Below are 26,202 nucleotides of genomic sequence, written 5' to 3'. Positions count from 1 at the left end.
ACACACACACACACACACACACACACACACACACACACACACACACACACACACACACACACACACACACACACACAATCAACATATTGATTCCAGGCATCGCTGCACATGAAAATACACTATTAGCTTGTTGAGCGCTTGGCACAAGCGGAGCGTCCGCTGTGACCTTCTCTACTCTCAATAGGCTGTTGTGTGGCTGCACCTGAGAGCTAGGTGAGATAAGGCAGCATGTCAGCAGCCCAGGAAGTGGCGATAAGGTCAAAGAGGAACTCTGAAGTGCAGTCACACACGCTCCATGAGATTTCAATGACTCAGAGCTCCATTTCCTTGCAGAACAAGCAGGATCAAATTTTTCCATTTCTTCTGAAATACTGTACATAGTCCATCACAGAGGCAGCCGCCATGCAACGTACTGCATCAGTCCCTCCCCAGGGGCCTGCACTGACGAAAAACACATCAGACCTAGTAGGCATTTACCTAGTGGTATTTTCTGACATTTGTAATTTGCTAAACATGTGTGCAGCTTTCCAAATGCACCCGGCCATTCAATGCAAACTCAAATGGCAACAAATCCCTTGACTGAAGAAGTGCCAGTGGAATTTACTTGCCATAGGTATTCATAATAGTGTGCACTTTCCTCCGCTTGAGCTCATCATCATCTCCCAGTGCCCTGTGGGTTATCACCATGACCAATCAGACGCTTCCCTCTGGCTCCCCGAGTGTGATTAAATTGGGTCTCAATGGAGATTGGAGGCTGGGAGGGGGTCTGTGCCACATTGCAGTAGCTGTCATAATTACAGCACAACCATGATGATACCATCAGAGTGTGTAGCTTTCATCCTTGACTAGGATATTGTACATCCCTGAAGGATAACATCATCATACGCACGGTGCACTGATACCATCATATATTTCACTTTTTTTTTTTTGCCTTTTCCACCTATTTCCGTCTCGATAGCTTTTTAACTTACTAACTTTTTTCGCTTTTATTTGTACACATGACCTGCTCTGCTTAGCTTCTGTGAGTCTGGATTTCTATCACCATTACAAATCATTCTGAAGGAATATCTTCTGCACACTGAAGACTTTATGCAGAGATGAGTTGAAATTATATCATTCCAAAATGTAGTATATCTGAGAACAGGTAAGGAATAAAAACACGCTGTTATAGAAAAATAATACAATACAAAAAGTTTTGATTTAAGGGTGAAATATTTTTTATTGATTGGAGGCATGTTAGCTAGAGAAGGCCTTCAAACATTTTGTTTAAAAAAAAACTAAAACAAAGTAATAATTAGTACATCTACCATAGATGTACTAATGTAAATGTAGTTTTTCATTCCATTTAATTTCATTTAAAACACAAAGGAATATAGTCAACATATTAGTCATTTTAGGAATAAAATACTCTTTTATTAAGGAGATTAAATTTTTTTTTAATCTAAAGGGTTTTGGCACTGGCTCACTTTCAATAAATATAATCTGTCAACCTTTCAGTCCCACACACAGAACCTAGATTATGAAAGCTTTTAGAATGAAGCCACAGATGGAAAACTAGATTACTGCTCTTGAATGATTCCCTAGCATATAGTAGTTAGGCCATAATCAACATCACTCCTCATTATTGTTTCAGTGGTTTCATATTATGAAGTGATTAAATTTTTGACTCGAAGTGTTCATAAACACAGAAACACGCTCGCCAATATTCTCGTACCTCCTGGCACTTCTTGTTCGGATTCTATTTTGTAGCCTTCTTCCATTTATTTTTGCCTGCAAATTTCCGTTAATGGCGAGTCCATTAACATGCCACACTGTCACACCTGTTTGTGAATGTACTTCCTAATAAGTGTGTGCTGGGTAATTAATTACATTTGCCTCATCACTGAGCTTGATGCTCATCTGTCTTATTATTCAATATGGAATCCATCTCCTGTGTGGATAAACCTGCTCCGGTTAGCAACCAAGCAAAAGTTGGAGTTTATTTTGTCATTCCTCATGGCAGCAGGTAAAGGGCACTTTACTCCCAGATGTAGGTCGAGCCGCTTGCGCTTACATCCTTATGTTGAGATGAATGAGCTCAGATAGTCCCGGACTGCTGCCTGTAAACATTCTACCCATTAGTTTGCTGTTTACTTGTAGAAAGGGATTAGAGATTACAAGAAGCGAATGAATGACTGTTTGCTGCAGATTTGACTTGGGCAGTTCAGGCAAGAATAAATATACATAACCAATTCTTCATAGGCGTACACAAGGAACCTACTTTCTAATTCTGCATGCAAACCTAATTGAACAATATGGAGGCTTATAATGGCATTAATTGATCTCAGTGACATTTGTCCAGCAGACTAATGACTATAGGTATGAGTAATTTCCCAGCCTTCAGGAGTCATTAGGAGCACTTCAGAACAGATTTGGAGAAGCCATGATTGCAGATACAGCAAATAATAGCCAGTGTGGATGTGCTCTCAGGCAGGATGGAGCCTGAGCCCGGTAATGAGCAGTCTGCAAATTACACTTTTACCCACAGCACTAAGTAAAGACAAGCTGGAACTCTGAAGCACCTGACTTAGGACAATTGTGTCATGTAGGGTTCTGAAATTTCCATATGCTCGTCCAGTCATACCACTAGCCCTTCATTTGTTTTAGAACGGCAAAAATCAGTATGCTGATCAGTACGAGGACTTCTTCTTGATCCCGGCGGAAGGGAAGGACACACAAGAAAAGTGAGAATTCTGCTTAGAAATAACTAGTTAACGTTTTCTTGATTTTTCTCACCAGGTATGACACCATCACTAACCAGTGGGAGACGGTGTCTCCACTGCCCAAACCAGTGCACTCAGCAGCAGCTACAGTTTGTGGAGGGAAGATCTACGTGTTTGGAGGAGTGAACGAGGCCGGACGGTCAGCTGGGGTTTTACAGTCGTACGTTCCTCAAACCAACACCTGGAGCTTCATTGAGTCGCCGATGATCGGTAAGACTGCAGAGAGCTCTAATTTAGGTTTGATTTAATTGCCTTTTTTATTGCAAGGTGATTAGGGTGCACCAGGGAAGTCTTGTACCTTACAAGACCAGGGAATCTGTTCTCCAGCTTAGATTGCTCTGGGTACACTGGTTTCCTCCCTCATGACAGAAACACACTGGTAGGTGCATTCAAGAGTCCTCGCCATTGAATTCAGATGTTCCTGAAAAGGAATAAGGTATTGGTTGTTAAAGATAAGATACAGAAAATTCAGAATATCAGAGAAGAAGATTTTTAAAGAGCTTTGAACAGAAACTGTAGGAGGTTTTTGAAGTAGTTTTGAGTGCTTCTCAGCTATTTTTCTTTATGTCGGTGCGTAGGGACAGACATTCATTATCAAAGCAAAAAAGACTGGATATTGCATATGGCTCAGGTGTAGGTAGTAGAAATGTTAGGGGTTTCAACACTCGAGGGTGGAAGAGTTGTTCAGGCACCATCAGTCACCTATCTCTCTGTCCTCTTTTGCTCACAGTGAGTTGTCTGTCATCTGGCTATAGGCTGGCCTGATTGGACAGAGTGAGTGATTTGTCTGGTGAAAATGAGCCCGTGGCTGCTGCAGCCCGAGAGAGGTGCGTAATGGAGGGATTTTAGTGGTTCCTGCGGATTTTTAGCCATCGCTCCATCTCTCGCCCACACTTTTTTTTATTTTTTTCAAACTATCAGCCAGATTGTGTGAAAGCATGGCGGCAGAGGCAGAGATGTTAGAGTTTTGTGCCCGGAGTCATCTCAGAGAGCATGCGTACTCGGTGGGCTTCAGTGGTGTAGGAAGATTTTCAATATATCTTTATTCCAACCCCTGGAGCAAGGGGAGTGAATTGGCTTCTCGACAGTCCTTAACTGGTGAAAGCATGCGTATATTCACAGGCTCCTCCTCCGGCACATCACATATACATATTTCCCCATAAAAACAAGGACACACACACCTAATCCTGACTTTTTTTAACGTAGGTGTGCTAATCAAATGATAGGCACAAACAGAATGTCAAACACTCAGTAAAACCAATATGCACACACATGGCCCCGCTGTGAACAGTTTCCTCGAACACTAATTTAGCAGGCTTGCACCCTGCTGACAGACAAGCTGTCATCTATGGCCATGCAGAGCATTACAGGGGAGACATGCTGCTGGAAGCCTGGCACAGGAACACTGGTCAAAATCAGTTACTTGTTCCAATCATGCTGAATGGCTGTGCCGTGTGTCTAGAAAAGAGGTACATTTGAAAAGTGATTCGAGTTCTCTCTCTGGACATTCGGATGAGTTACGCCCACACAGGTAACCATCTTTACTCTTATCACAGACTCATCGCCCCCTGTCATTCTGCCAAAAGCTGCCCTGCATCAAAATATTCACTAGACCCCTAAATTACCCACAAGAAGGGCAGTGATTGTATAGAGGTCTTTGAGTGTGCCAGTGTACACATGCAGCAGTAACGGTAACAGATGCGAGGCTGAGACGCGGATGCGCTAAAGCTTTCACTTCGCAGCTTTCAAGATTCGACTGCTGTCAATTTCCTGCCATCCTCATTTTACTAGCAGCTTTTCATAACCCTGCTATTCCTTTGTTTTTATTAGACTCCTCCATCTGCGTTCATTTCCCATCACAGCAGAGCCGGGCTTACAGAATGAAAGTCGACAAATTCCACAAATTGGTGGCTTGAACTCTTAACTTCTGTCTTTATTTCCTGTTGAAAGGCATGTTCCATGTTAGTGCTGGTGTTGACAGTCCTCTTGTTTGAAAGACCTTAAGTTGTCTTGCCAGAGGCAGAATCTCGCCATCAAAGAAGCAGTCGTAATCCCTTTGTGTGGCGGCTCCCAGGCTCGGAGTACACAGAGGCGTGCTTCAGTAGCGAGCACGCCCGATAGAATCACAGCTCGCTCTCATAAACGAGGAGGCTGCTTATGAGGCTCGCGATAAGGAGCGAGCATTTCATACTCCATGCTCAAGATGCAGTGCAGATAATCGTGTACAAGATAACGAAGCAAACATGACCCTGTGGATTGTCACGTGTGCGACAGGGCAAACATAGAATTCATTAGGATTACATTGAAGAGTTTAACATAACAGGTCTAAGACACATGTACTTCTTGAAGTACAAATACTTCATTATTTATTATTTGGACATTTACTTTTACTAATTAAATTTTTTACACAAATATCTATACTGTCTACTTCTTACATTTTCAAACCAGACTTTAGTTTTATTTTATTCGGTGTTTGATGATCAATATTTTTCCTTCTCATTGGTGTTTTCAGCCCATCAACCTGTTTCATGTCAATGCTCAGCTTGTATCATTTCTTGGATCTCACAGGTGTAGGTTAGTTTATGAAGCTAACAATGAGCAAGTCAGAAGGCAACACGAAGTATGGGGTTATTGTGGATGAGACAGAGGGAGTCAGTGATGTAAACATGACTGAGAACAGACACATTCCTGATCACCTGATCATCATTATCGTTCCCCTGCTTGTGTTCTATATGATGGCTGTTCAGCTTGGATGCATTTATTAGAAATTTTTTTTTTTTTTTTTTGTATTTATATATTAATATGATGTGAGGTCCAGTTACCAGCGTGACACAAAAACAGGTAGTAGTAATAGTTACTTTTTACTTAAGTACATTTCAGAGCTGAAACATCTTTACTTTTTACTTGAGTGAAAAAGTGTAGTCAGTACTTTAACTTTTACTAGTCTTTAAAAACATGAGTATCTGCACTTCTACTGGAGTGGAGGATGTGTGTACTTTTGCCATCTCTGCTTCTGGAAAATCAGTTTTGCCCCACCATGACAAAACTGTCTGTGTCGTGCCATGGAAAGGGCTTTTAATGAGATGCAGCTGGCAGGCAGCACTGAGGAAGGCCGCCCGAGCAACACAGAGCCCAGCTGACGCGTTTATGTTTCCACCATTAAACCCAGTGGCAGCTTTACAGATCCCTTTCGTGCATAACTTCTCAAGCACTGGATGTGGGTGAAGAGGGGAAAATAACGAACTAAATAAATAAATAAATAAATAAATAAACCTGACCATGGCCATGTGAATTATTCATACATGTGATAAATTGGCCCAGCTGTAATCATTTGGGAGACAATTTCGCTCCCGGAAAAAGGCGAAGCTCGGCGAAAGCGAGTTCAGTGTTATTCTGCTGGACAGGCGTGTGTTTACTCTGTGTGGACAGATGTTGGACTGTCAGTCATCCTCTCAGTTGTTACCAGGTATTTGTACTGGCAACCCTGTATGGAGGAACGATAATGAATCGAAAAGAGATCATGTTTTGAGGAAATACAGTAGTATTGTATTGTAATAATACGACAAGGATGAATAAAGAGAAAAAAAAGAATAGAGAATACAGGTATGAAGAGAGAATAAAGAGAATTTACATTGTATATGCGGATACGTGGAATCACTTTGTTTTAGAAGAATCTGTCTTTTATGTGTAAATCAGTTGTATTCCGACATACAGATATGCAGCCATCTGAACAAAGCAGCACTGCAGATACTAACAACAAAGTCCCGCAGTCTGTAATCCAACTCATTAATTATCTGACAATGCATTGAAATTGAGGAAGAACTCCACGAGGGGAAGCACAATAAGTTTCATTTGATATAAATTCAATTATCTCAGCAGTAAGTCATAGAAAGCGTTTATTTTCCAATACTTGCCATGGCTTCTGAGGCCTCACTAACTCAGATGCCTGAATAGGACACGCTTGGGAAGAGTGATGGATTCTTTTTTTGCCTGCAAGCCTCTGACATCAGGAGGAAATTAGAACCATGCCATTAGATCAGTGGAAGCTCCTGTGTGAGAAGAGCTGCATTGAAGTGGTAAATTCTATATGCTTTGCTCTCTCATCTCGGCTTTATTTAGATAACAAGTACGCCCCTGCTGTGAGCCTCAACGGCTTCATCTTCATCCTCGGCGGAGCATACGCCAGAGCCACTACCATCTACGACCCGGACAAGGGCAACATCAAAGCTGGACCCAACATGAACCATTCCAGGCAATTCTGCAGGTCTGCTCACCTTTCTCTAGCTTGCACAGGCAATATTGTTCATTCTTCTGCAGCGGTGCACAATAATCAGTAATGTTGCATTCTGCTCCTGCGAGATTTGTTCAGTTAAATGAAAATAAAGGGAAAATACAAAATACACTAAATACAAGATCCCCCCAAAATAAAATGATAATTGAAAGAATAAGTAGTAAAGTAATAAGTAACAATTACCAAATTGGGGGTGGGATCCAAACTGTGATTTGGAAAATATAGAGATTGATGAATGAAGGAAAAAAAAAAACAGAAATATTTAAATAAATAAACAGTAAACATTTGTGTGCTAACAAACACAGCTGCTTATTATTATGTGCATTTTATACAGTATTTGGAATCTGTCTGAGAAATTAAGGCCCACATGCCTGATTTTCTATTCGCAAACCTGATTTTTATAATGAATTGTGATCATGGAGCTCCCTCAGAGTCCCAAGAACCATTACACCTAATGTCCTTCTTAAACCAGGTGCACACTGCGATTATGACCACGATTTGGTCTAATTATGAAAATCCAAAAAAATATCCATAAATCCCCGGCTAAAATCTGTAGTCTTTGATCGCTGGTTTCTGACTCGTACAGATCCTACAGTGTGACAAGCAACAATCACATAGCACTATTACAAATCGGACTGTGTGCCAACGGCATTACATTATCTACAATATCTATAGTTACCTTATAAATTTGTTGTTTTTTAGTGCTGTTGTGCTGGACGGAAAAATATACACCACAGGAGGCATTGTGAGCAGCGAGGGACCAGCCCTCGGCAACATGGAGACTTTTGACCCCTGCACTAACACGTGGACTCTCCTGCAGAATCTGCCATGCCCACTCTTCAGACACGGCTGTGTGGTGATCAAGAAGTACATCCAGAGCGGCTGATGACCAACACACACACACACACATACACACAAAAACACACCACACACACACACACACACACACACAGCAACACTCCTCAATACACTGCAGGGATCCAAGTCTAAGCACTACTCCCCAAACTCCAGCGGCTCTCCTGGGTGGAATAGAGTGGAGTTCCACCTCTCAACAAGTCCACAATCTGGAAGGGAAGTGTAGATTAGAGAACCCTCATGTACGGCTCTCATGCCATATGAGTAATAAGCAAGCATTTTGATAACTAACTACAAAAAAAATTGTTTTCTCAGATTGACTTCTTCATTCTTTTTTTCTTTGTTTTCACCCGTCAAATAAATGTCAATAACAGTGGCACTTTTTTTTTTCTTTCCTGCAAATGAGTGAATCAAGCTGAATTTATGGTTCATCATTGTTTCTGCTACTTGGCAAATCAGGTCTAACGGACAAGAGTTGCTCCAATGAATCAGAGGAATACTTTGCCTTGAGGGTTCTTCAGTGCAGCCTGCATCTTCACAAGACAGCGTCACGGGTATAAGGTCTAACAATGAGACTGAATGAACATCATGGGGTTGTGTTTTTTTTTTTTTTCTCCCTCTTTTCTTCTACCCTCCTCCCAAACACACAGCCAAAGCACAATCTGCTTCTGATTTCGAGGAAGACGTTGTACATTTTGTCCCTCCATTGTAATCTAAATCCAGCTGAAACAGGCTGTGGATGGAGGCGTTTGGGGGGGCGGGGGGTTGGAGGGTCCTGTATCATAGGGAAGGAAATATGTATATTTTAAAACTGAAGGTAATTCTGTATAAATGTTTTAAGAAACTTCAATAGGTTGAAAAAAAGAAAAAAAAGAGAGACTGTAAATATGTACCCAAAATGGACCATTTACATGTTATTAATGATGAAACATAAAATGGATAAAAAAAATTGATAATAAATCGTGTCCTATTTTTATCAAAATCAAGCAATGCACATGCTTTCCGTATATTTTCATAGCGTTTCTTGTGTCTTGGTCACGTATTTCTGACAAGTGCAGAAGGGACAGTAATGACACTGTAAGATGACAGAACACTAAACAGTTTAGTTAATTTGACTTGTAAACGAATGCACTCTGGGTTACTGATCAGAAGGACGGGGGTTCAAGTCCCCGGCATCGCCATCTGCCACTCCTGGGGCTCTTGAGCAAGGCCCTTATCCCTCAGTACTCCAGAGGTGCTGTAACATGGCGGACCCTGCGCTCTGGGATATGTGAAGAAAGAATTTCACTGTGCTGTAAAAGTACACGTGACGGGTATGAAAGCGCATTTCTTTTCTTTGGAGTTGGAGGCACACAATTGTATAGAATGTATTTGGATGCAGTGGGATTAGAGTTTTCCTTCAATTGTACTATAAAACCCAAAGCTGTTCCAGCATGACAATGCTGCTGTGCTTTACATGAGCTGGAGAGGAAACTTTCGAGTGGCCTGCAATAGAGCTCTGATCTCAACTCTATTGAATACCTTGGAGATAAACTGCACCTCAGGCCTCCACACCTACATCAGTACTGGACTTTACTAACATCCTTGTGAATGAATGAGCACAAATCTTCCCAGAAGAGCAGAGATTATTCTAACAGCTAAATAGAGATTACATGTGGAATGGAATGTTCAAAAACATATAGTCAGGTGTCCACAAACTTAAAAGCATTAAAATTTCTAGAAAAAAAAGGGTATAAAGAACAGAAATGAAGACAGTCACTGAATTGTACAATTTGCACCTTTTATTCAAGTATAATCACAGCAGTTTGATAAATTACAGTAAATGTGTTAATTTCAACAGGACTTTCACTAAAAGAAACACTGGGTTGGATATTAACCAGGCTTCAAATGAGTTTTACCAATTTGAGAAAACGGGGCAAAGACCCCGGCAATAGCAGAAATACAAATCCCCAAAAATCTGATCAATAAATAAACAACAGCCTACATATTAAAGGCAATTATTATAATCACAGAAACAGGTTTATTTAAAAAAACTACAAATAAAAATTGTTGGGGAAAAAAAAAAAAAAAAAAAAAAGAAAATTCATAAAACTACCCTCCAGAACACAGCAACAATCTGGATGTTTAATCAACTTGACTTTAAACCGGGAATCATGGGAAAGAAAAATGACTGTTCTTCAGGAGATGATGCGGGATCAGAATGGGATACGCCATTTTTATTTTTTTCTAAAATGTTTAAGGCTCCAGTCTGGTGTCAGTATAGTAGTCAGGCAGTTTTCTAGTAGGCCAGTTTTTGGTCTAACAACAGCACAGATTTTTAAACAAAGATGCAACTAGACTACATCAAACCAAATCTGAAAAATGGAGCTAACGTGAAAGTGACGCTTGGCACTAGTTTTATTACAAGCACCATTTCTGACCAGTGCTTTAAACCCAACTCGTATGACGACATCACAGGATTTTTTCTGGACAGCATTCACAGACTAAGTGGGAAAAGTGCCGTGTGTGTCAGGTTTTAGTCTGCAGGTCAAATCAAGAGGGGCAAAAGCAGGGTTTTTACATAATGTGACATTTTTTTCCCTGTACCATGTCTAGATGACTATCATAGAAGGTCTTTTGTTAATTTAATCACTTTTAAGAGAAAGATTTGAATCATGTTTCCCAATTTGTTCTAATTTAAAGGATCCACATATACACATTTGTTGGCCAAGTGACATGGTTTAGGAACAAAACAGCTTCACACCATAAATAGTAAAACAAACTGACAAATTAATAAACCAATAGCCACATTTTATGAGAAGAAAGCGAGTCAAATCGTTACAGAATTTGCGAAACAGACTAAAATGTCAAGACCCAGTGGTCAGCATCACAGTAGTACCTACAGATTTACACCGAACAAGCAGATCATGTGCAGGAGATATGGGGTATTAAACACTCATTACAATAGCTGTATGACAGTCCCTTTACCAAAACGCCTAAAAAGCACCACCACTATCCTAATGGAATAAATAGATCATGAATGTAGCAGAGACCTGAGACCTGTAAACCTCTCCACTTGCACAACCCTGCTACAAAAATGTGCTACATCATGACATGGCTCCAAAAACTGTAACAAATATCCATTTTGTCTCCTTTTAATCAATAATGAACAAACATCTGAACAGAGACAAGCACGCCAATACTTAGGTTAATAAATAAACAGGAGTAGCTAAATGCATTTAGGAAAGACACAAAGAAAAGAGTAGTGAAGTGGAAAAACAATATGGCTGCCATCGCCAAAGTCCATTGGACATGAGAGGGAAAAAAATGTAATCTTACTGAAGTGAATTTGATGTTTTTGTGTTGGCTCAACTGGGATGGGGGGGGGGGGGTATGGGGATATATGAAAAAAGGATATGAACCAAAAACCGAGCAAAATCATGGATTACTGCATCAGCCACAGGACTTTCAAATGCTAAGGTGCAGAGATGTTACAGAAGTTGACAAATACTGTACGTCTTCGATAAACATGTCGTCTTAAATAATTTTTAACTGAGGTAGCCAGGGTTCTCTATCTCGCTGCAGTAGTCCAGAGCTAATATCTCTTTTTGCATGTTTTTAAATGATTTGTAAGTATACTCAGCTTTACAGAAAATCGAGATGAATCTGAAGTTCAGCAACATATTTTCTGCAAACTGAAGAAAGAAGCAGTTTAATTCTTTCAGAGAAAAAGGGGCCTTGGCAAGTAAACACGCGGCCAAAAACCAATAAGAACCTAGCGTCTAAAAAGAACAAGCTACCAATCAAAAGGTCTTAATACAAGTAAATCATAAACAAAGAAAAAAAAAAAAAAGAGAGAGAGAGAGAGAAATCCAACACAATAATAATGCTCCATATATACTGATCAAACCACACTGGCTAAAACTGCCTTGTTCCTCATTCGTTAATTAATGCACACATTCTTATAACTCAAACTAATAACTCATTTTAAAAAAAGCTGTGTAAATGATAGAAAATATTACAACAATCTCATGGCATGAGAACTGGTGTCAGAACAGTTGCCTGGAAAGGAAAAACCATGTGGGTTTGCTGATCGATCCAAATTAAAGGAAGAATAAACAGAAAACAAGAAAGTGAAAATGGATGTCACAAACCATCTTTTCCCCCAAAGACAGAAATAGATGTGGCCATGACTATACCAAACTGTACATGCTCATTGGCCAGGAAGAGATGATCTTTTGGAAAATATTTCTGATGCTGTAGCTAGATATGTTTCAGTTATTTCAAAATGTATATATATATATATATATATAAAAAATAATAATTCTAAACTGGGTTTACTGCATCATGGTGTTATGAGAATCCCATAAAATAAAAGTGGATCAATTTTGGAGATTTTCTTAATACGAAGGTGCTTCAGCATTCGAATGTAAAATAATATATATACATACACACAATGGGCACCAGGTAAAAAAACAACAATCACAATTCTGTGTTAGAAAATGTGTGTTTTTTGGAGCAGGAGTATCACTGCAATTTACATAGATGGGGTTTAGAGAAGGAGAATGATGCAATCTATTTCCAGTCAATAACTAACTGGCATGTCCTCGTTCATGTGGGGTTTTACTGCTGCTGGTGAGAATCTGTGCCTGGGTGGTGGAGTGTGCTGTCTCTTCCTGACAAATGAGTCCAAGGTGTTTTGAGTGACATCACACAATCATTTTCCTTTTCATTTTTTTTTTCTTTTCTCACTTTATTTTTTTTTTTTAAAAGAAACTTAAAGAGCAGCAAATGGATAAACAATAGCACCTAATAGCACCAAAAAAACGCCTGTTAGAAATTGGCATAAATGTTTTTGAAACCTACGAGTCTTGACTTGTGTTTGGTTCTGTAGACTAGTTCTGTCCAGGTACCTGAGACAATAGCACCAAGGTTGCCACTGAAAGTCTTTGCAAGTCTCCGTTGAACGCCACCTTTGCCATTTAATACCAAACCTGCTCGGCTCGTGGTAGCAGCTTGGTTCTTTAAGTTGGTCTCCTTTTGTTTTTTGTTTTTTTGCATCACAGCAGTCTCTTGATTATGATCACCTTGTGTCTTTACAGGAATGTATTGAAATGCTGGACTTGCCTCTCCATCTCCTGGAAATTGGAAAAGGTGAGATATGTTGAAAGCACAGAATGAGATTGAAAACATGCTTCTTTTCTTAATTTTAATTTTTTATCTAACTAAATAAAAGGTGTAGGCGATTTAAGGGAAATAAATTATAAAATAAAAATTCAGTACATATAATTACGATATTCCAATACATTACAGAACGTGAACCCATATCTAACTTTCATAGTAGTAAAAATATTAAAACTTTAAAAAGGGTGTGTTGATCATTCATTCATTCATTCATTCATTTTCTCCCGCTTATCCGTAATTCGGGTCGCGGGGGCAGCAGTCTTCGCCCCGCCTTCGACTGCTGCCCAATCCTCACAGCACCGTCCCTTACGGTCCCTCCTGCAGCCCACGGGAAGGCGGCCCCACGTCACTCCGACGTCACGGACCTTGATATTTCCCTCGTAAGGGACCCCCGGAGCATAGAGGGTTAAGGGCCTTGCTCAAGGGCCCAAGAGTGGCAGCCTGGCGATACCGGGGCTTGAACCCCAGACCTTCCGATCGGCAACCCAGCGCCTTAACCGCTGGAGCCACCACTCCCCCACTAGTGTGTGTTGATCAGTGTGATTATATTGTGAAATAGAGCTGCAGCTATTGGTTATTTTAGTAATCGAGTATTCTACCGAATATTACATCGATTAATCGGATAAGAAGTAGTTTTTCTTTAAAGAAAAAAGAACAAAACTAAATATGCTAAACAAAACAAAATGTAGGCCTTATTGACTGCAGCTTGTTGCTTTAACAGTATTTAATGTCTGACTGCTGATTGGTCCCTGAATGCTGTCTAAAAATGATAATTTTAAGACCGCCCATAGTGTTGGAGAGTTTCTTAAGTAGCACGGGCAGTTCGCCATTCGAAGCAAGGGTCCTATTGTAGCACTTCCCCAACATATAATGCCATTTTCATTTATTTGTTTGTGAAGTTTCGTTTTTTTAATGAAGAAATTGGCAGTTTCATTCCAAATTGCATTCTACGTGCTGTTCATTTGTGTGGATGTCAGAGACCATAATAGGTCCTCATGCGACAGCTTGTCCTGTACTGCCATTACAAAGCTTATAAACAGACATGCTGAGAGAATAAAAATATGATTAGCATTGTTCAGGCTTCATGGGTGTTCTCTGTACTGTCATGTCATGATTACATCGGCCATTTCTAAGCTTAAATGATAAGAAATAATAAACTCCAGCAGCACATTGTTGCAGTCCTATTTCAAAACTAACAACTTGTCAGAAAATGAAAGAAATGAAAATGAGTTCATTATGCCTGTGTAGCTGTAAGCAGATGATGAATACACACACAGACTGGATGCTGACACACTGAACAGCTGCTGAGTGTTGAAATTAGAGCACTGTGTTGATAGCAGGGAGCTGTGGTTAAATCCTCTGGGGAAATTAGGATTGCTGTTCTCAAATACAAAAGGTAATGGTTGCTGGCCGGTAGAAAGAGAGTGGAGGCACATTTGGGGCCTGGAGGTCAGCAGAGACGTAAGCTCATTTTTGTCCTCTGCTCAGGTACCCTTTTAATAGTCCACTATATATTTCTATTTATTTAACTCAAAATAGTTTTCTGCACTAATTCAGAGAAAGCCTGACTATCACTGTTAAATCTACATACTTGAATGTACAGTTTACTTCAATCTGCATTTAGTTGTCATGTCAACCACTTACGAACATTTAATAACTAATGTACATGCAGAGGCAGAAAATTAAAATGCACAATTAAATTTTTTATTAAAGGGCCACTCACCTCGATTAGGCAGGTCTTGTCGTAATCCCTGCGGTACTGATAAATACACTGGCTGAGCACCGAATAAAGTCTTTCCAGTTGATCCACACTGTAGCCCTTACTCTTCATCACAACCTGATCTAGCAGGGCCTGCAAACACAAGACAAGACACACAACAGGATGTTAAGCAAACAGGACACATAGGAATACTTGTTGCTTGTTTATCATAAAGTTCCCATGAACAACTGGCTGCCTTGTTGTGATTTGATTCTTTTTGTTTACATATTGCCTTCTGAAACAACCATGTGATCTGTTGAAGTGCTTGACAGCCTATAGTTTCTGAACAAACCAGACAGTAGCATAGCAGCCTAGCAAAATGTGGAAAGCAGTGAAAAGGTAAATAAGATAATTTTCCTTATTCTTGTATTAAAAGAAAAAAAGAAATCGCCTTAGTGCTATTTTAACTAAAATAGTGACAAAATATTTTCTTCAGTGACAAATCCAACAAAACAAGGACATTTTTGAACTGTAACAAAATTCTTTCAAGCCACTTTGTGGTTGTTTAAAAATTTGAATGAACTTTACAGATAGGAATGTAAAAGGGGTTAGGCAGGTAAAGCCCATGCATAAAGCCTGTGCCACCTGAAACCTACCAACAGAGAGTCAGGACAGGGGGTCAGCAGCCTTCCAAAGCAATTACGATCACAGTGACAGCTAATTAAGGCAAATTATAATTACCTTCTTCTTCATACAGTTACAGCATACTGGTGTTTACATTTCACCCTGACTTTAATTAAAACGCCTCAGTCCCTGTGATGCCCTATCAATTGACACATTCATCATGGTGATTCTGTAGACAATCAGCAGCTCGTCAAAATGCATACAGATGAGTTATTTGGTTTTGCTGTGGAAGCCTCGGGTCAGCATTTGACAGTCTATCCAAAAAGAACATGGCACACAGTGTGGTGTTAAAAAGCTAATTGTTTGAGGAGTAGCTTGCCTGCAAGAATATTAGTTTGGCCTCAGGACTATAAAACGAATAACTTATGGGCATTTTTTAAATAGTACTTCTAGTATGAACATGGCCATTACATTAAATCTACAGTGTATTCGTTTTTTGTTTTCATGCTTAAAAAAAAACTGTTGAGCTAGAGGGAAAAAAAAAAACCCAAAGCATTTTTGTTCTCACCCCTTCCTGAACATCCTCGGGGTCAGGAATATTGTATTTGAAACTGAACACTATTAAATAGTTTCTCAGTACTAGTTGGTGCACCTTCAGTGGTTTGGGAAGGACCTGAATTCTCTCTTAATGTGTATTGACTTGGCACTTGTATCTGTGTCATTAATCCTCATGAGCTCAGTGGAGAATGAAGCAGCACAACATAACATTATGAAATAGCAGTAACATTTATCTGCCAGAGAAGGCGGAATTCCAACAATTCCACATCCAGCTGTGTTAAATTTACGCTTTGAAATGTAAAGCCTGCTTTTCTTGTTAAAAAGAACAAGAACCACCATTGAAAAAAACACCTTCTGTTTAAAAAAAAAAAAAAAAAAGACAGCATTCATAAATAAAACACTTAATGTTTAAAGGTATTAAACATTTTTTTATACAACTGATGACTGAAATATAACTAATACACAACTAATATGGTGTGAACTCCCTCCTGTGTTTTGCGCTATTGGCAAAGACTGTGGCTAAGTAAGCTTTGGTAGCAGATTCTACTCCTGCCACTGCTGAACAGAAGAGTGATCTCCGCTACACAACATGTAAAACTGTTAATGCACTCAATTTAACTCGACCCTTCGAGGGTTATCATCTACTCCTTCTGAGTAATAACCTGGCCACTCCAGCAGTTATGCCTTTATTTAAAAATAACAAAAATAAAAATCACAATATACAAGCGCCCAGGTCATTCAAATAACACAACTGTACAATTGCACATACATTAAATGGACAAAGGTTTGCAGAGGCCTGAAGTGCAGTCAAAGTTCCAATTGATCCCGAAGGTATTTAATAGGGTTGAGGACTGAGCTCTATAGCATATTTTTCACTTCAAACCATGTAAACTAGATCTTCATAGAGCTGGCTTTGTGCACAGGTGCATTGTCATGCTGGAACAGGTTTGAGTAATTTTGTTCAACTTTACTACATCCAGATGCATCTTATACAATCTTGTGCCTCCAGATTTGCAGTAACAGAAAAAATTATCATAAAAAAAAAAAAGCTAGAAAAGGTGTACTGTATCCTGACCATACAAGCAAACTGCATTTAGCAGCACATTCTATTTTAACAAAACTCTATTAAACAACAGTGTGAGAAAAGTTGTGGCATGCTGAACTGTTTACTCCAAGTGTTTTTTATAAGGGATTTTTAATTTGAATCTCCTGAGCTGCAGCAGATTAGATGCATTAATGAATAAATTAGCAGTTCGGGATTTTACAAAAAGACAAAGCAAAAAAACGGTTATGGAGATGCAACACACTGTACAACTGCTCACGTTTCAAACGAGGCCCTGAATTAAACTGCACTGAAGTATGTCGTGTCTGATTAAGATCATGGAACATCCAGTATACAAATTTAAGCTTGAATTCTGTATAGAAAAAAAAAGCACTTACAATATTAACATGACTAAGAATAAAGAGTAAAACATTATTGGAAAACTGAACAATACACTGACAAAAATGTTCATTTATTAAAGATTTTGGTGACGCACGGCTTATTTAAACTACCTATTATTATACCTCATTATAATCACTGCTGCACTAAAACAATGTTGAGAAATGTTAAGTAGCTACTATGTGAAATTGTAATTTCATACCTACAAACTTCAGAGCAATCTAACAATAACCAAGGCAGGAGTGAATTGCGCCTAAGCTGGCAGTGCATATTGCATTCGGTGCTGGTTAAAATAACTACATATTGCAGATCATTTTAGAATGATTTTGGTCTGCTGATATGCTGCTCTTAAAGGTTTATTTCATTCTAGTATTTTTCTTATTTATTTAATTTATTAAATTCTTTTGATGCATTATTATGCAAAAAAATATATAACTTTTACACCAAACCTTCATTTAGGTACATCCTGAATATTTGGCTGCATAAATAAAAATGTTATGCTCAGTATTCTTGGTTTCTTGGTAAACGTGGGAAATGAAGGGAGTGCACTCATCTAGGATACTGAATATCATCGGTGTGTTTGAACAGGGGAAATCAAATAGCTTGACTGGACACCAATCCCCCAGGATAAGAATTAAGCATATTTCTAGGAGAATGTGTGGTATGGCACAGGATGGTTATTAATTACAGTTCAGAACTAGCCATATACCAGTGTTTGTTATATGCCATGAAGGGGCAAGCTGTGGCAAGGTTGCAATAGACTTTAACAAGGAACATAGCAGGAACAAAACACATAGGACCCCCTGCCAATCTTTTTAACAAATTCAAAAGGACTGGGAGTGTTGCAGATGAGCCGAGAATTAGACATCTATGACAATGCACTTAGTAAGGCACATCCGAGGTGGTCCTGGCATACATAGTCTCCAATGTATGCAGAGTAAAGTTCCAATGAAGCCATGCCACATTTGACAGCATCCAGATTGTGTTTTGTCTGGTTGTCAAAATTGAGTGATGACTTGGCAACCAGTTGCGATTTATTGATTCGTTACTGTTCCATGCTGCACTGTCCAGTGAAAAAGTGCATTTTGCAATTGTATAATGCTCTGACTAAGAGCCTGTGCCTGTGGGATCGTAAGCTTAAATCCCAGAGGTTAAACACAGGAGTTGATGGTAAAGAGCCAGCAGCCTGATTAGTGCATGTCCTCCTGTGGCTGCACCAATAACCAACCAACTGCTCCAGAGATCCTGTACTTTATGTATAAGTATAATAAAAATAATACACACTTTACAACAGAAGTCAATAAAAGATTATTGTCTTAAATCAAGAAAAACAGAATAAGCACTGTATTATTCTTAATGAGAAAAACTTGATTGACCGAAACAGGTGAATATGATTGATGCTGATCTCTAACTGTGTTTCAAAGATTGTTGTCCTTAATTCCAAAAATCATCTATGTAAAATAAACTTAAACACTGTCTCTTTCAGAATACAGAGTGCAGCATTACAGTCTGCATATCAATAAGCAATGCATGTCTCCAGAATCGATATCTAAAAAGACAGTACATTTCTAGCTTTGCAGGTTTAAGGAAAGTATGGGGTAGTGCAGTGCGAACTGCTTACTGGGTGCTACAAACGCTAGAATAGATGGTTAATTTTTAGGAGATTCGCTAGTAAAAAAAAAGCCGTTTAGCAGAAAATTATTGGTGGTCTAATGCCTGTTTAAACTGAGTACCCTTTTCTCTTTAAGATACAAACTAAAAATGTAAGTTTCATATTTTGGTGGTGACGCTAATAAAATTAATCAACTCATTCAAAAATATACAACTGAAAAGAGAAAAATCAAGGGCAAAGCAACATAAAATTAAACACCCTGATGATGCATGAGCAAAACACTACATCTACAGTTAGCACCTAGTATTGTATTTGCATTTAGAATTATTAATAAAAACAAAAACTATATAAAAATTTCAAGAGGAAATTAGGTCTTTCTATTTATCAAAAAACGCTATTTTTTGAAATATATTCTTAATAACGTGATTTGTTTCTACTATAATAAATACATTTTAATGACCAGCACTTCACCGGTTTGATACAGAGCTTGAACTCCTTCCACCCCCCCAGATAAGACTGCCAAAAACCAGTGATCAATTCAATAACCGCATATTTACTCAATTCTGCACAGCCTTCTCAGTAACAGTGCGATGCAATAGTGAACTCTTTACAGTACTGTAAACCTGGATATAATAAAAATAACCACAGCTCCCTGTCTTCCGACACCCTTTCAAAGGTCTTCCTGTATGGCAAAAATGTTAATAGTAATGACTGTTTATATAGTTTATGAATATAAATGAAATGCAAGGTAATAGCTCGCCTTCCATCCTTAATATGTGCCAGGCAGTTTGCCAAGCCAACCAGTAGGAGATTCTGTTTAAACGGCAGTTCTCATCCCACTTCACTGGAAATTCAATTTGTTCCATAAGCCAGGAATGAAAAAGCAATTATTCACAGCCCCCGTCACTTCACGATCTGTTTCTTAAAGATATCTGCTTCCCCTCCTTAATAAATAAATAAATAAACTTCACAAGCAGTGCCAAAGGCCTCCGCCTTCCTTAGCTCTCGTAGCTCATTGGGCAAAAAGGTACATGAAGCAGTGCAGAGGGCCATCAATCCATGCAAGAAGCAGTGGTCTTGACGGAAACCCTCAAAATGGTTGTGCATGGAGTGAGAATGTGATGACCAATGCAGAGGTCTGTAGCACAATAATCTGGCTGGCTGTGATTTCCCTTTTTTTTTTTTTTTTTTTTTTTTTTTTTTTTTTTTTTTGAGACGACCTTTAAGTGATCACTCCAAATTGCATAGAACAGCACATTCTGGATTCATATAGATAATATACATGCTTCTTTCAGTGCCAGTCAACAGGATACCTAATCACCTTCACCCAATAAATATAATGCATATTTTGCGACCTTGTACTATGGTATGCCTTACTGAGTGGAAAGCACTGATAAAAATAATTTGCACCTAGTGGAAAGAATTGTGTAGTGCACGATTTAAACCGCACAATAATGAAAGCGGAAAGTACTTGTGAGCACAAATGATAATTACGTGAGGAAATGATGACAGTGTCTGTGCTGATGAGTGTTTCTTCTAACATTACCTGAATGATTGCTGTAATGCTGGCTGATTTTCACCATCTCCAAAATTAGCATACTTTACCATGCCTTCCATACACCCTGCAGATACTTAGGTTCAAACTACTGAATATATGCATCCTTAGCTCAATATATTTAACGAGATCATTACAAGGAGCCTAATGTGACAGCACTGAAGAATAATAGAGTCTGGTAATAACAGCAAAACTGCACCTACGATTGCCATTAAAGATTTAATGCCTGTATTCGTACTCGAACCATAAAATTTGAATAGATATAGATTCAACAAATCCACCCCTCATGACATGTGTAATGAATTCAGTACAATTGTCTGGAAATTGACCACATAGGATAGGTTCAAGGAAGCAGTAAGTTATAGTTCAAACACCCACTGATTCACTAGGGGGGGAGGGGGCGAGGGGGAATCTGAAACACTTCACAAGCTGAAGTTCAATTCAACATGTACAAGAAATAATGGTGGTACAAAATTAACACAAAACAGGAAAAAAAAAACATTAAGCTTAAATTTTAGAGTTGGGTGAACTTTTTTTATAATAAGCTTTCTAATTATAATTACAGGAGATGCATATGTATGTTAAATACAACCACAAAAGTGTTATCGGGATTCTAAGCATACTTAGTTTAATGAAAGCGGAAATTAGTTTGGATCCAGATGAACTAGCAAAGGTTCAAGTATAATTTTAGGTGTCACAAGATACTTTTTGTGTATGTTGTACTCTAAATATACTCTAATTCAATGTTTTTTGTTTGTTTGTTTTATTACCTTGAGTCGTTGATGGTCTACGACTAAAGCAGGTGGAGGTGGGGGCTGTGGGGGGTCCTCAGGCCTCTCTGCTAGAACTTCCTTCTGCTGTTCTGATTGGCTTTCATTACATGTTGTATCATCGGAGATACCTAGAAAATATAAAACAGGTAGGACCTTACACCAAAATTCACAAAGATACTCAAGTGGCATTTAACCTGCATTGCCAAGGACAAAATAGCCTTAGGTTGATATAACCGTGAACAAGTCAATGAGGATTTGCTTTTAATGGTGTAACCCAGACCAGACAAAGCGCCAGCAACAATAATGTGCCAGCTGCCAACAGAAAAGGTAATTAAAGTTGACATAGTGTTTGTGCTGACTGCTAAAGAGAGCACTACAGGCTAAATAAATAAATAAACAAACGGTGTATTTTGTACTGTTAAACCATTTTTTGTCAGGTATATCTAATCTCATCATACCAATTCTCTTTTCTTTCTTTTTTTTTTTTTTTTTTTTTTGCTTGCTTTATTCGATCTATTGTGTCCGCCAAAGGAAATGCACAAACACATTCAAAAGATTATTAAAAATAAGACAATTACTACAGTATTTCCTCATGGCACAGTTACAGATTGAATGATAAAAATTACCTGAAGGTGTTAACACTACGTTCAATTAAATATAACATTATTTTGTGACAAACTGTTTCCTTTCGAAGCGCAATCAATAATTCGTGCTTTGTCCCCGTTCTACAAACCTACATTTGTGAGACACTGCATTACATTCTCATGGATTTAGTATTTCTTACAAACAAAGAACGATCAGTAAGAGAAATAGCGACTTGCTCTGACGCATGCATATACTTCACACATTCAAACTTCCAGCACAATACCTTCTTTTTCAGGATCTCCATCACTACCTTCCCCATCTGCTGCTGGAGTGTAATCATTTGCCTTGCAGTCTTCAACCTCAAATCCAGCCTGTTCCTCTTCTTGGAAAAAAGCTGTGACCTTTTTTCTACTCCCTGATTCCTTTTCATTAGTTTCACTGTCTATACTGTCCATTGACTCATCTCCGTTTACACACTCTTGGAGCTCAGAGAGCACTGTCGTCTCTTTCTCCGCTCCAGAAGAAGAGTTCTTAAATCTAGTTGTATTGGCCTTATCTTGGCCTTGAGGATCTTGAGTTGCAGTGGCTTCACTGGAGTTCTCCTCCTCAGTGCTCAGAGCATACCCGTTAGGTTGGGGAAGGGGTTTATCAGTTTGTGGTTCCATGGTGTCAGAAGAGGACTCATCATGAGCCGGACTGGTGTTCCCCTGGCCAGCAATGGTTGAGTCATCAACCTCTTCCTCTTCCTCAGGCTCCTCATCATCTACCTCCTCCTTCTTGCTGATCTTCTTCTTCCTGATAATGCCCCGCTCCCAAACTGACCGACGCCGAGCTCTGCGCTTTATGCTACCTGTGGACCAGCAGGAGATTTTCGGTTATAGAACCAAGACATGTTTGACATTCTCTTAAAGGTAAAATAAGATGAGCAGTATTTTCTAAACACGTCTCCTATATGACCTTATAGTATACTTGCAAAACAAACTTTAAATAATTTTCATGCTGCGCATTCATCAGTAAATCAGTCCTGTTGAGTCAAGGCATATAAATAGTATACCACCTGACTCTTCTGCTATTAGAGGAGACTTACTACTCACTTTAGTCCATTATCCATTTCCAAAATAGGGATTTAGCTGGGAAATGGAGTCATTCAGCACAGAAATGCTTGTACACTATGTTCCAATACACCAGGGAGAAAAATGAGCTAAGAGGTAAGGGACCAATATGTTAGAACCATGCGGTACCTGTCTGCTGTATAATTGGTCAGAGGAGGAGCTGGTGGAAATGCACTGCTTACCACACAGGAGGCAGCTTCAACGTCTTATTGAAAACAATGGAGGACGAGCCCAGATGTACACCATAAATCAGCACCCAAAAAGACTTTGCTAATTTGCCTCTTCTTGCCACCAGCATTTTCTAGTGGGCTTCGAGTGACTGTGAAAACACACTGCACTCCAAATAATGGCAAATCACTCTTCCCTCGTAATAGTTTACATTTTATAGCCCCACTCAAAACTGTTTGCATTTGTTCTTTCCGAGAGGTTGAATGTGGAGCACTTAATTCTCCCATCAGATGTAATCAAAGGGATCTGAAGGGAAAAGGGAAGTTGGAGGCAAAAAAAAAATAAAAAAGTAAGATAATGGTAGAGGGAGATAACAGGCTGCTTGGAAGATGTGAATGACAACAGATGTCAATAATGTGCGAAAGTAGAGCGAGAAGTGAGGGAAAAATTATTTGCACCATCTGTAAAACCATAACTGCGTGTGCAAAAGCAGCGGCAACACAACAGCATTGTTAATATACTGAACTGGAGAATTAAATGCAGCATCTGCTAGATGGCATGTCGGCGACGGCACACTCCTATCTGTCTGGTTTCCAAGTAGAATTGTAAATGCACAGAGATGCTAAATGACAACTCCAGATAAAACTTTGTCGTCATTGTGATTGTTGTTATGAGCAGCATCTTAAACCAAAAACTAAGACCTTACTGGCTATGAGTAAATGTACCAAGTACTCTAGTAGACCGTTAAGCAAAGCAGACCCTTTCATTATGTTTCAAGACTGGGTGAAGTTTTGTACCAAGTCAAACATTAAAAGTAACAGAAAATCCAGTTACTGTTCTTACAGATTCGTCTATAACAATACATTAGATGTGATTTAAAACACAACACAGGTTTGTTAGTTGAAGACAACCTCAAAAGATTAGATTAGATTAAATTAAATTAGCAAGTAGTGTTTTCTTCCAAAAACATGCATACAACTGCATCTTGCATATCCACGCACAGGTTATTTCAATTACAAAATGAGCTTCAGACACACTAAGGGCACTTCATTAAGTGGCTACTCTAAGTAATTCCTCCAGATAGAAATCAACTTAGGTTTACAATGAAAGATCCATCCCATTTAAATTTTGAGCAGAAGACACGCTTTCAAAAACTGGATGATTTCCATCAACAATGACACTAAGCCTACTTTTATAAAAGGGCAGTCATTTTTTGCCCCACAACATACTTTGAATTGCTTCAGAGTGCACCAATCTGTCTGAAGAAAGTCGGCACTAAGTCTATTAATGATTAATGCAGCCAAAACCAATATGTGCACAACATCAGCATCTGTAGTCCATCCACTGATGCAAGCATAATCATCTCATACGTAAATGTCTGATAAATGAGCATGAATGAAGATAGACTTCAAATGAAGCAGAACTGGAAAGACTCGACTGAAGCTAAACTAGAAGAATGTGTGAGACTGAGAGGCACAGCAATTAAGTGGAAGGCTATTTGCTTCTTTGTTACGTGTTGGGTGACCACACGTACATAATCTGACGTGACATTTTACAGACTTGGCAACAATGAAGGCAACTGGCTTCAAAGAACACTCTCCACCAAATCATTCACTAATAAGGTGCAATTAATACTACAAAAGCAGAGCTATCTTGTGTGCATTCAGTCATAAGAATTGGCCTGCCTGAGAGCAAGGCAGTAAAAACAAGTGGAAAATGCTAAACTGAGGAAAAACTGGGGGGGGGGAAACTCCTCGTTAGGGTACCAAACAATGGCGGATAATATCAGTGTTAAAATCATAGGTGTGCAAAAATTTAAGATAACAGAAACACACAGTGCATTGAGGCAAGACTAAAAGGCAATTCATGAAATGCTTTGAATGTATTAATGGAGAATAAACGTTGCAAGTGGGAATGCACGTGATGCGCACAGGGGTTTCATGAAATTTTCAGCTGAAAGGGAAACCTGAAAGGGCTTACTCTTGACTTCAATGCTAGTTCATGCTAAAACAAAATGTCGGGTAAATTAGTGCAACACAAATAAATAAAATACATTAATTTAACATCATGACATGCATTGTGCTTCACTACAAAATAAAACCTGGATAATACAGCCAGATTAAAAGTACTAGATGCTCCATCCACTTGGTGTTTCTTGATTTACAAGGGACTGGACTGGACTGGACTGGACTGGACACACACACACACACACACACACACACACACACACACACACACACACACACACACACACACACACACACACACACACACACACACACACAGTAATATTTGGTCCTTTGTCCTGGAGGAATTCACTGTGTACTGTATATTGTTGGGGGGAAAAAAACTACCGTCTAAGCATTTTCAATTGGAAGCGTAAATATTTTTGCTATTAACTCAGTTTTCCAATCACAGTTAGTGTTTGAAGTATAAAAAACCTGCTTGTAGAATTAGAGTGTACATAGTGTTCAGTTTTCTATATTAGTAAATCGTTTAGAATGTAGGATCAGAGTTTTAGATTTGAGACGTAGTCACGACAATGACGGAAAGTTGTAAAGAGAAAGAGTGTCAACATCACGGTGAATCAACCCATTAAACATTTTACAGTTTGACTTGGAAACCAGATGGACAGGGATGTTTTGGCTCCGACATGCCATCTAGTGGAGGTCATATTTAATCCTACATATGTACATGAGAGTTTCATAAACAACATAAACCAGTCTTCTGCTTTGTCAAATCATGTCACACCTTAGAGTAGATCATTTTCCTGTAACATGACTCAGTATGCTTTATTCCTTATGTCCATCACAACTACCAACGTGTCCACATAGTCGGATGAAACAAGGCAATGTAATAAAGAAAGAAAAAAAAATCTGCTTCTGATAAACTGTAGTTAAAGGTCATTTCCCTGAGGGACAGGAAAAAAATTAGTCCAAATTTCTGCATAACATCTGGCAGAGTCATCTGGCACCAAAGTATATTCTTCAGACGTGAGCAGAAG

The 26,202-nt window shown here is 39.0% G+C and overlaps 2 protein-coding genes across 5 annotated transcripts in view; one reads left to right on the top strand and one right to left on the bottom strand.

Moving 5' to 3' along the window:
* The window catches only part of klhl29 (kelch like family member 29), a 189,102-nt gene extending 176,910 nt beyond the window's left edge, over positions 1 to 12,192 (top strand). For both annotated transcript variants that reach the window (XM_083562105.1, XM_083562106.1), the window contains 3 exons: positions 2,779 to 2,972; positions 6,882 to 7,026; positions 7,756 to 12,192. In XM_083562105.1, the coding sequence (XP_083418231.1) occupies positions 2,779 to 2,972; positions 6,882 to 7,026; positions 7,756 to 7,939 (523 nt within the window). In that variant the 3' untranslated portion in view covers positions 7,940 to 12,192. The remainder of the gene's footprint in view (positions 1 to 2,778; positions 2,973 to 6,881; positions 7,027 to 7,755) is intronic.
* The window catches only part of atad2b (ATPase family AAA domain containing 2B), a 58,987-nt gene continuing 42,456 nt past the window's right edge, over positions 9,672 to 26,202 (bottom strand). For all 3 annotated transcript variants that reach the window (XM_083562076.1, XM_083562078.1, XM_083562077.1), the window contains 4 exons: positions 22,202 to 22,768; positions 21,331 to 21,461; positions 14,795 to 14,923; positions 9,672 to 13,025 (listed from right to left, as the gene is read on the bottom strand). In XM_083562076.1, the coding sequence (XP_083418202.1) occupies positions 12,984 to 13,025; positions 14,795 to 14,923; positions 21,331 to 21,461; positions 22,202 to 22,768 (869 nt within the window). In that variant the 3' untranslated portion in view covers positions 9,672 to 12,983. The remainder of the gene's footprint in view (positions 13,026 to 14,794; positions 14,924 to 21,330; positions 21,462 to 22,201; positions 22,769 to 26,202) is intronic.

The sequence above is a fragment of the Silurus aristotelis genome (assembly GCF_946808225.1).
Source record: "Silurus aristotelis genome assembly, chromosome: 15".
Classification (NCBI taxonomy): Eukaryota; Metazoa; Chordata; class Actinopteri; order Siluriformes; family Siluridae; genus Silurus; species Silurus aristotelis.
Note: the sequence above shows the minus strand (reverse complement) of the source record. Positions and strands in the feature narration are given on the sequence as shown.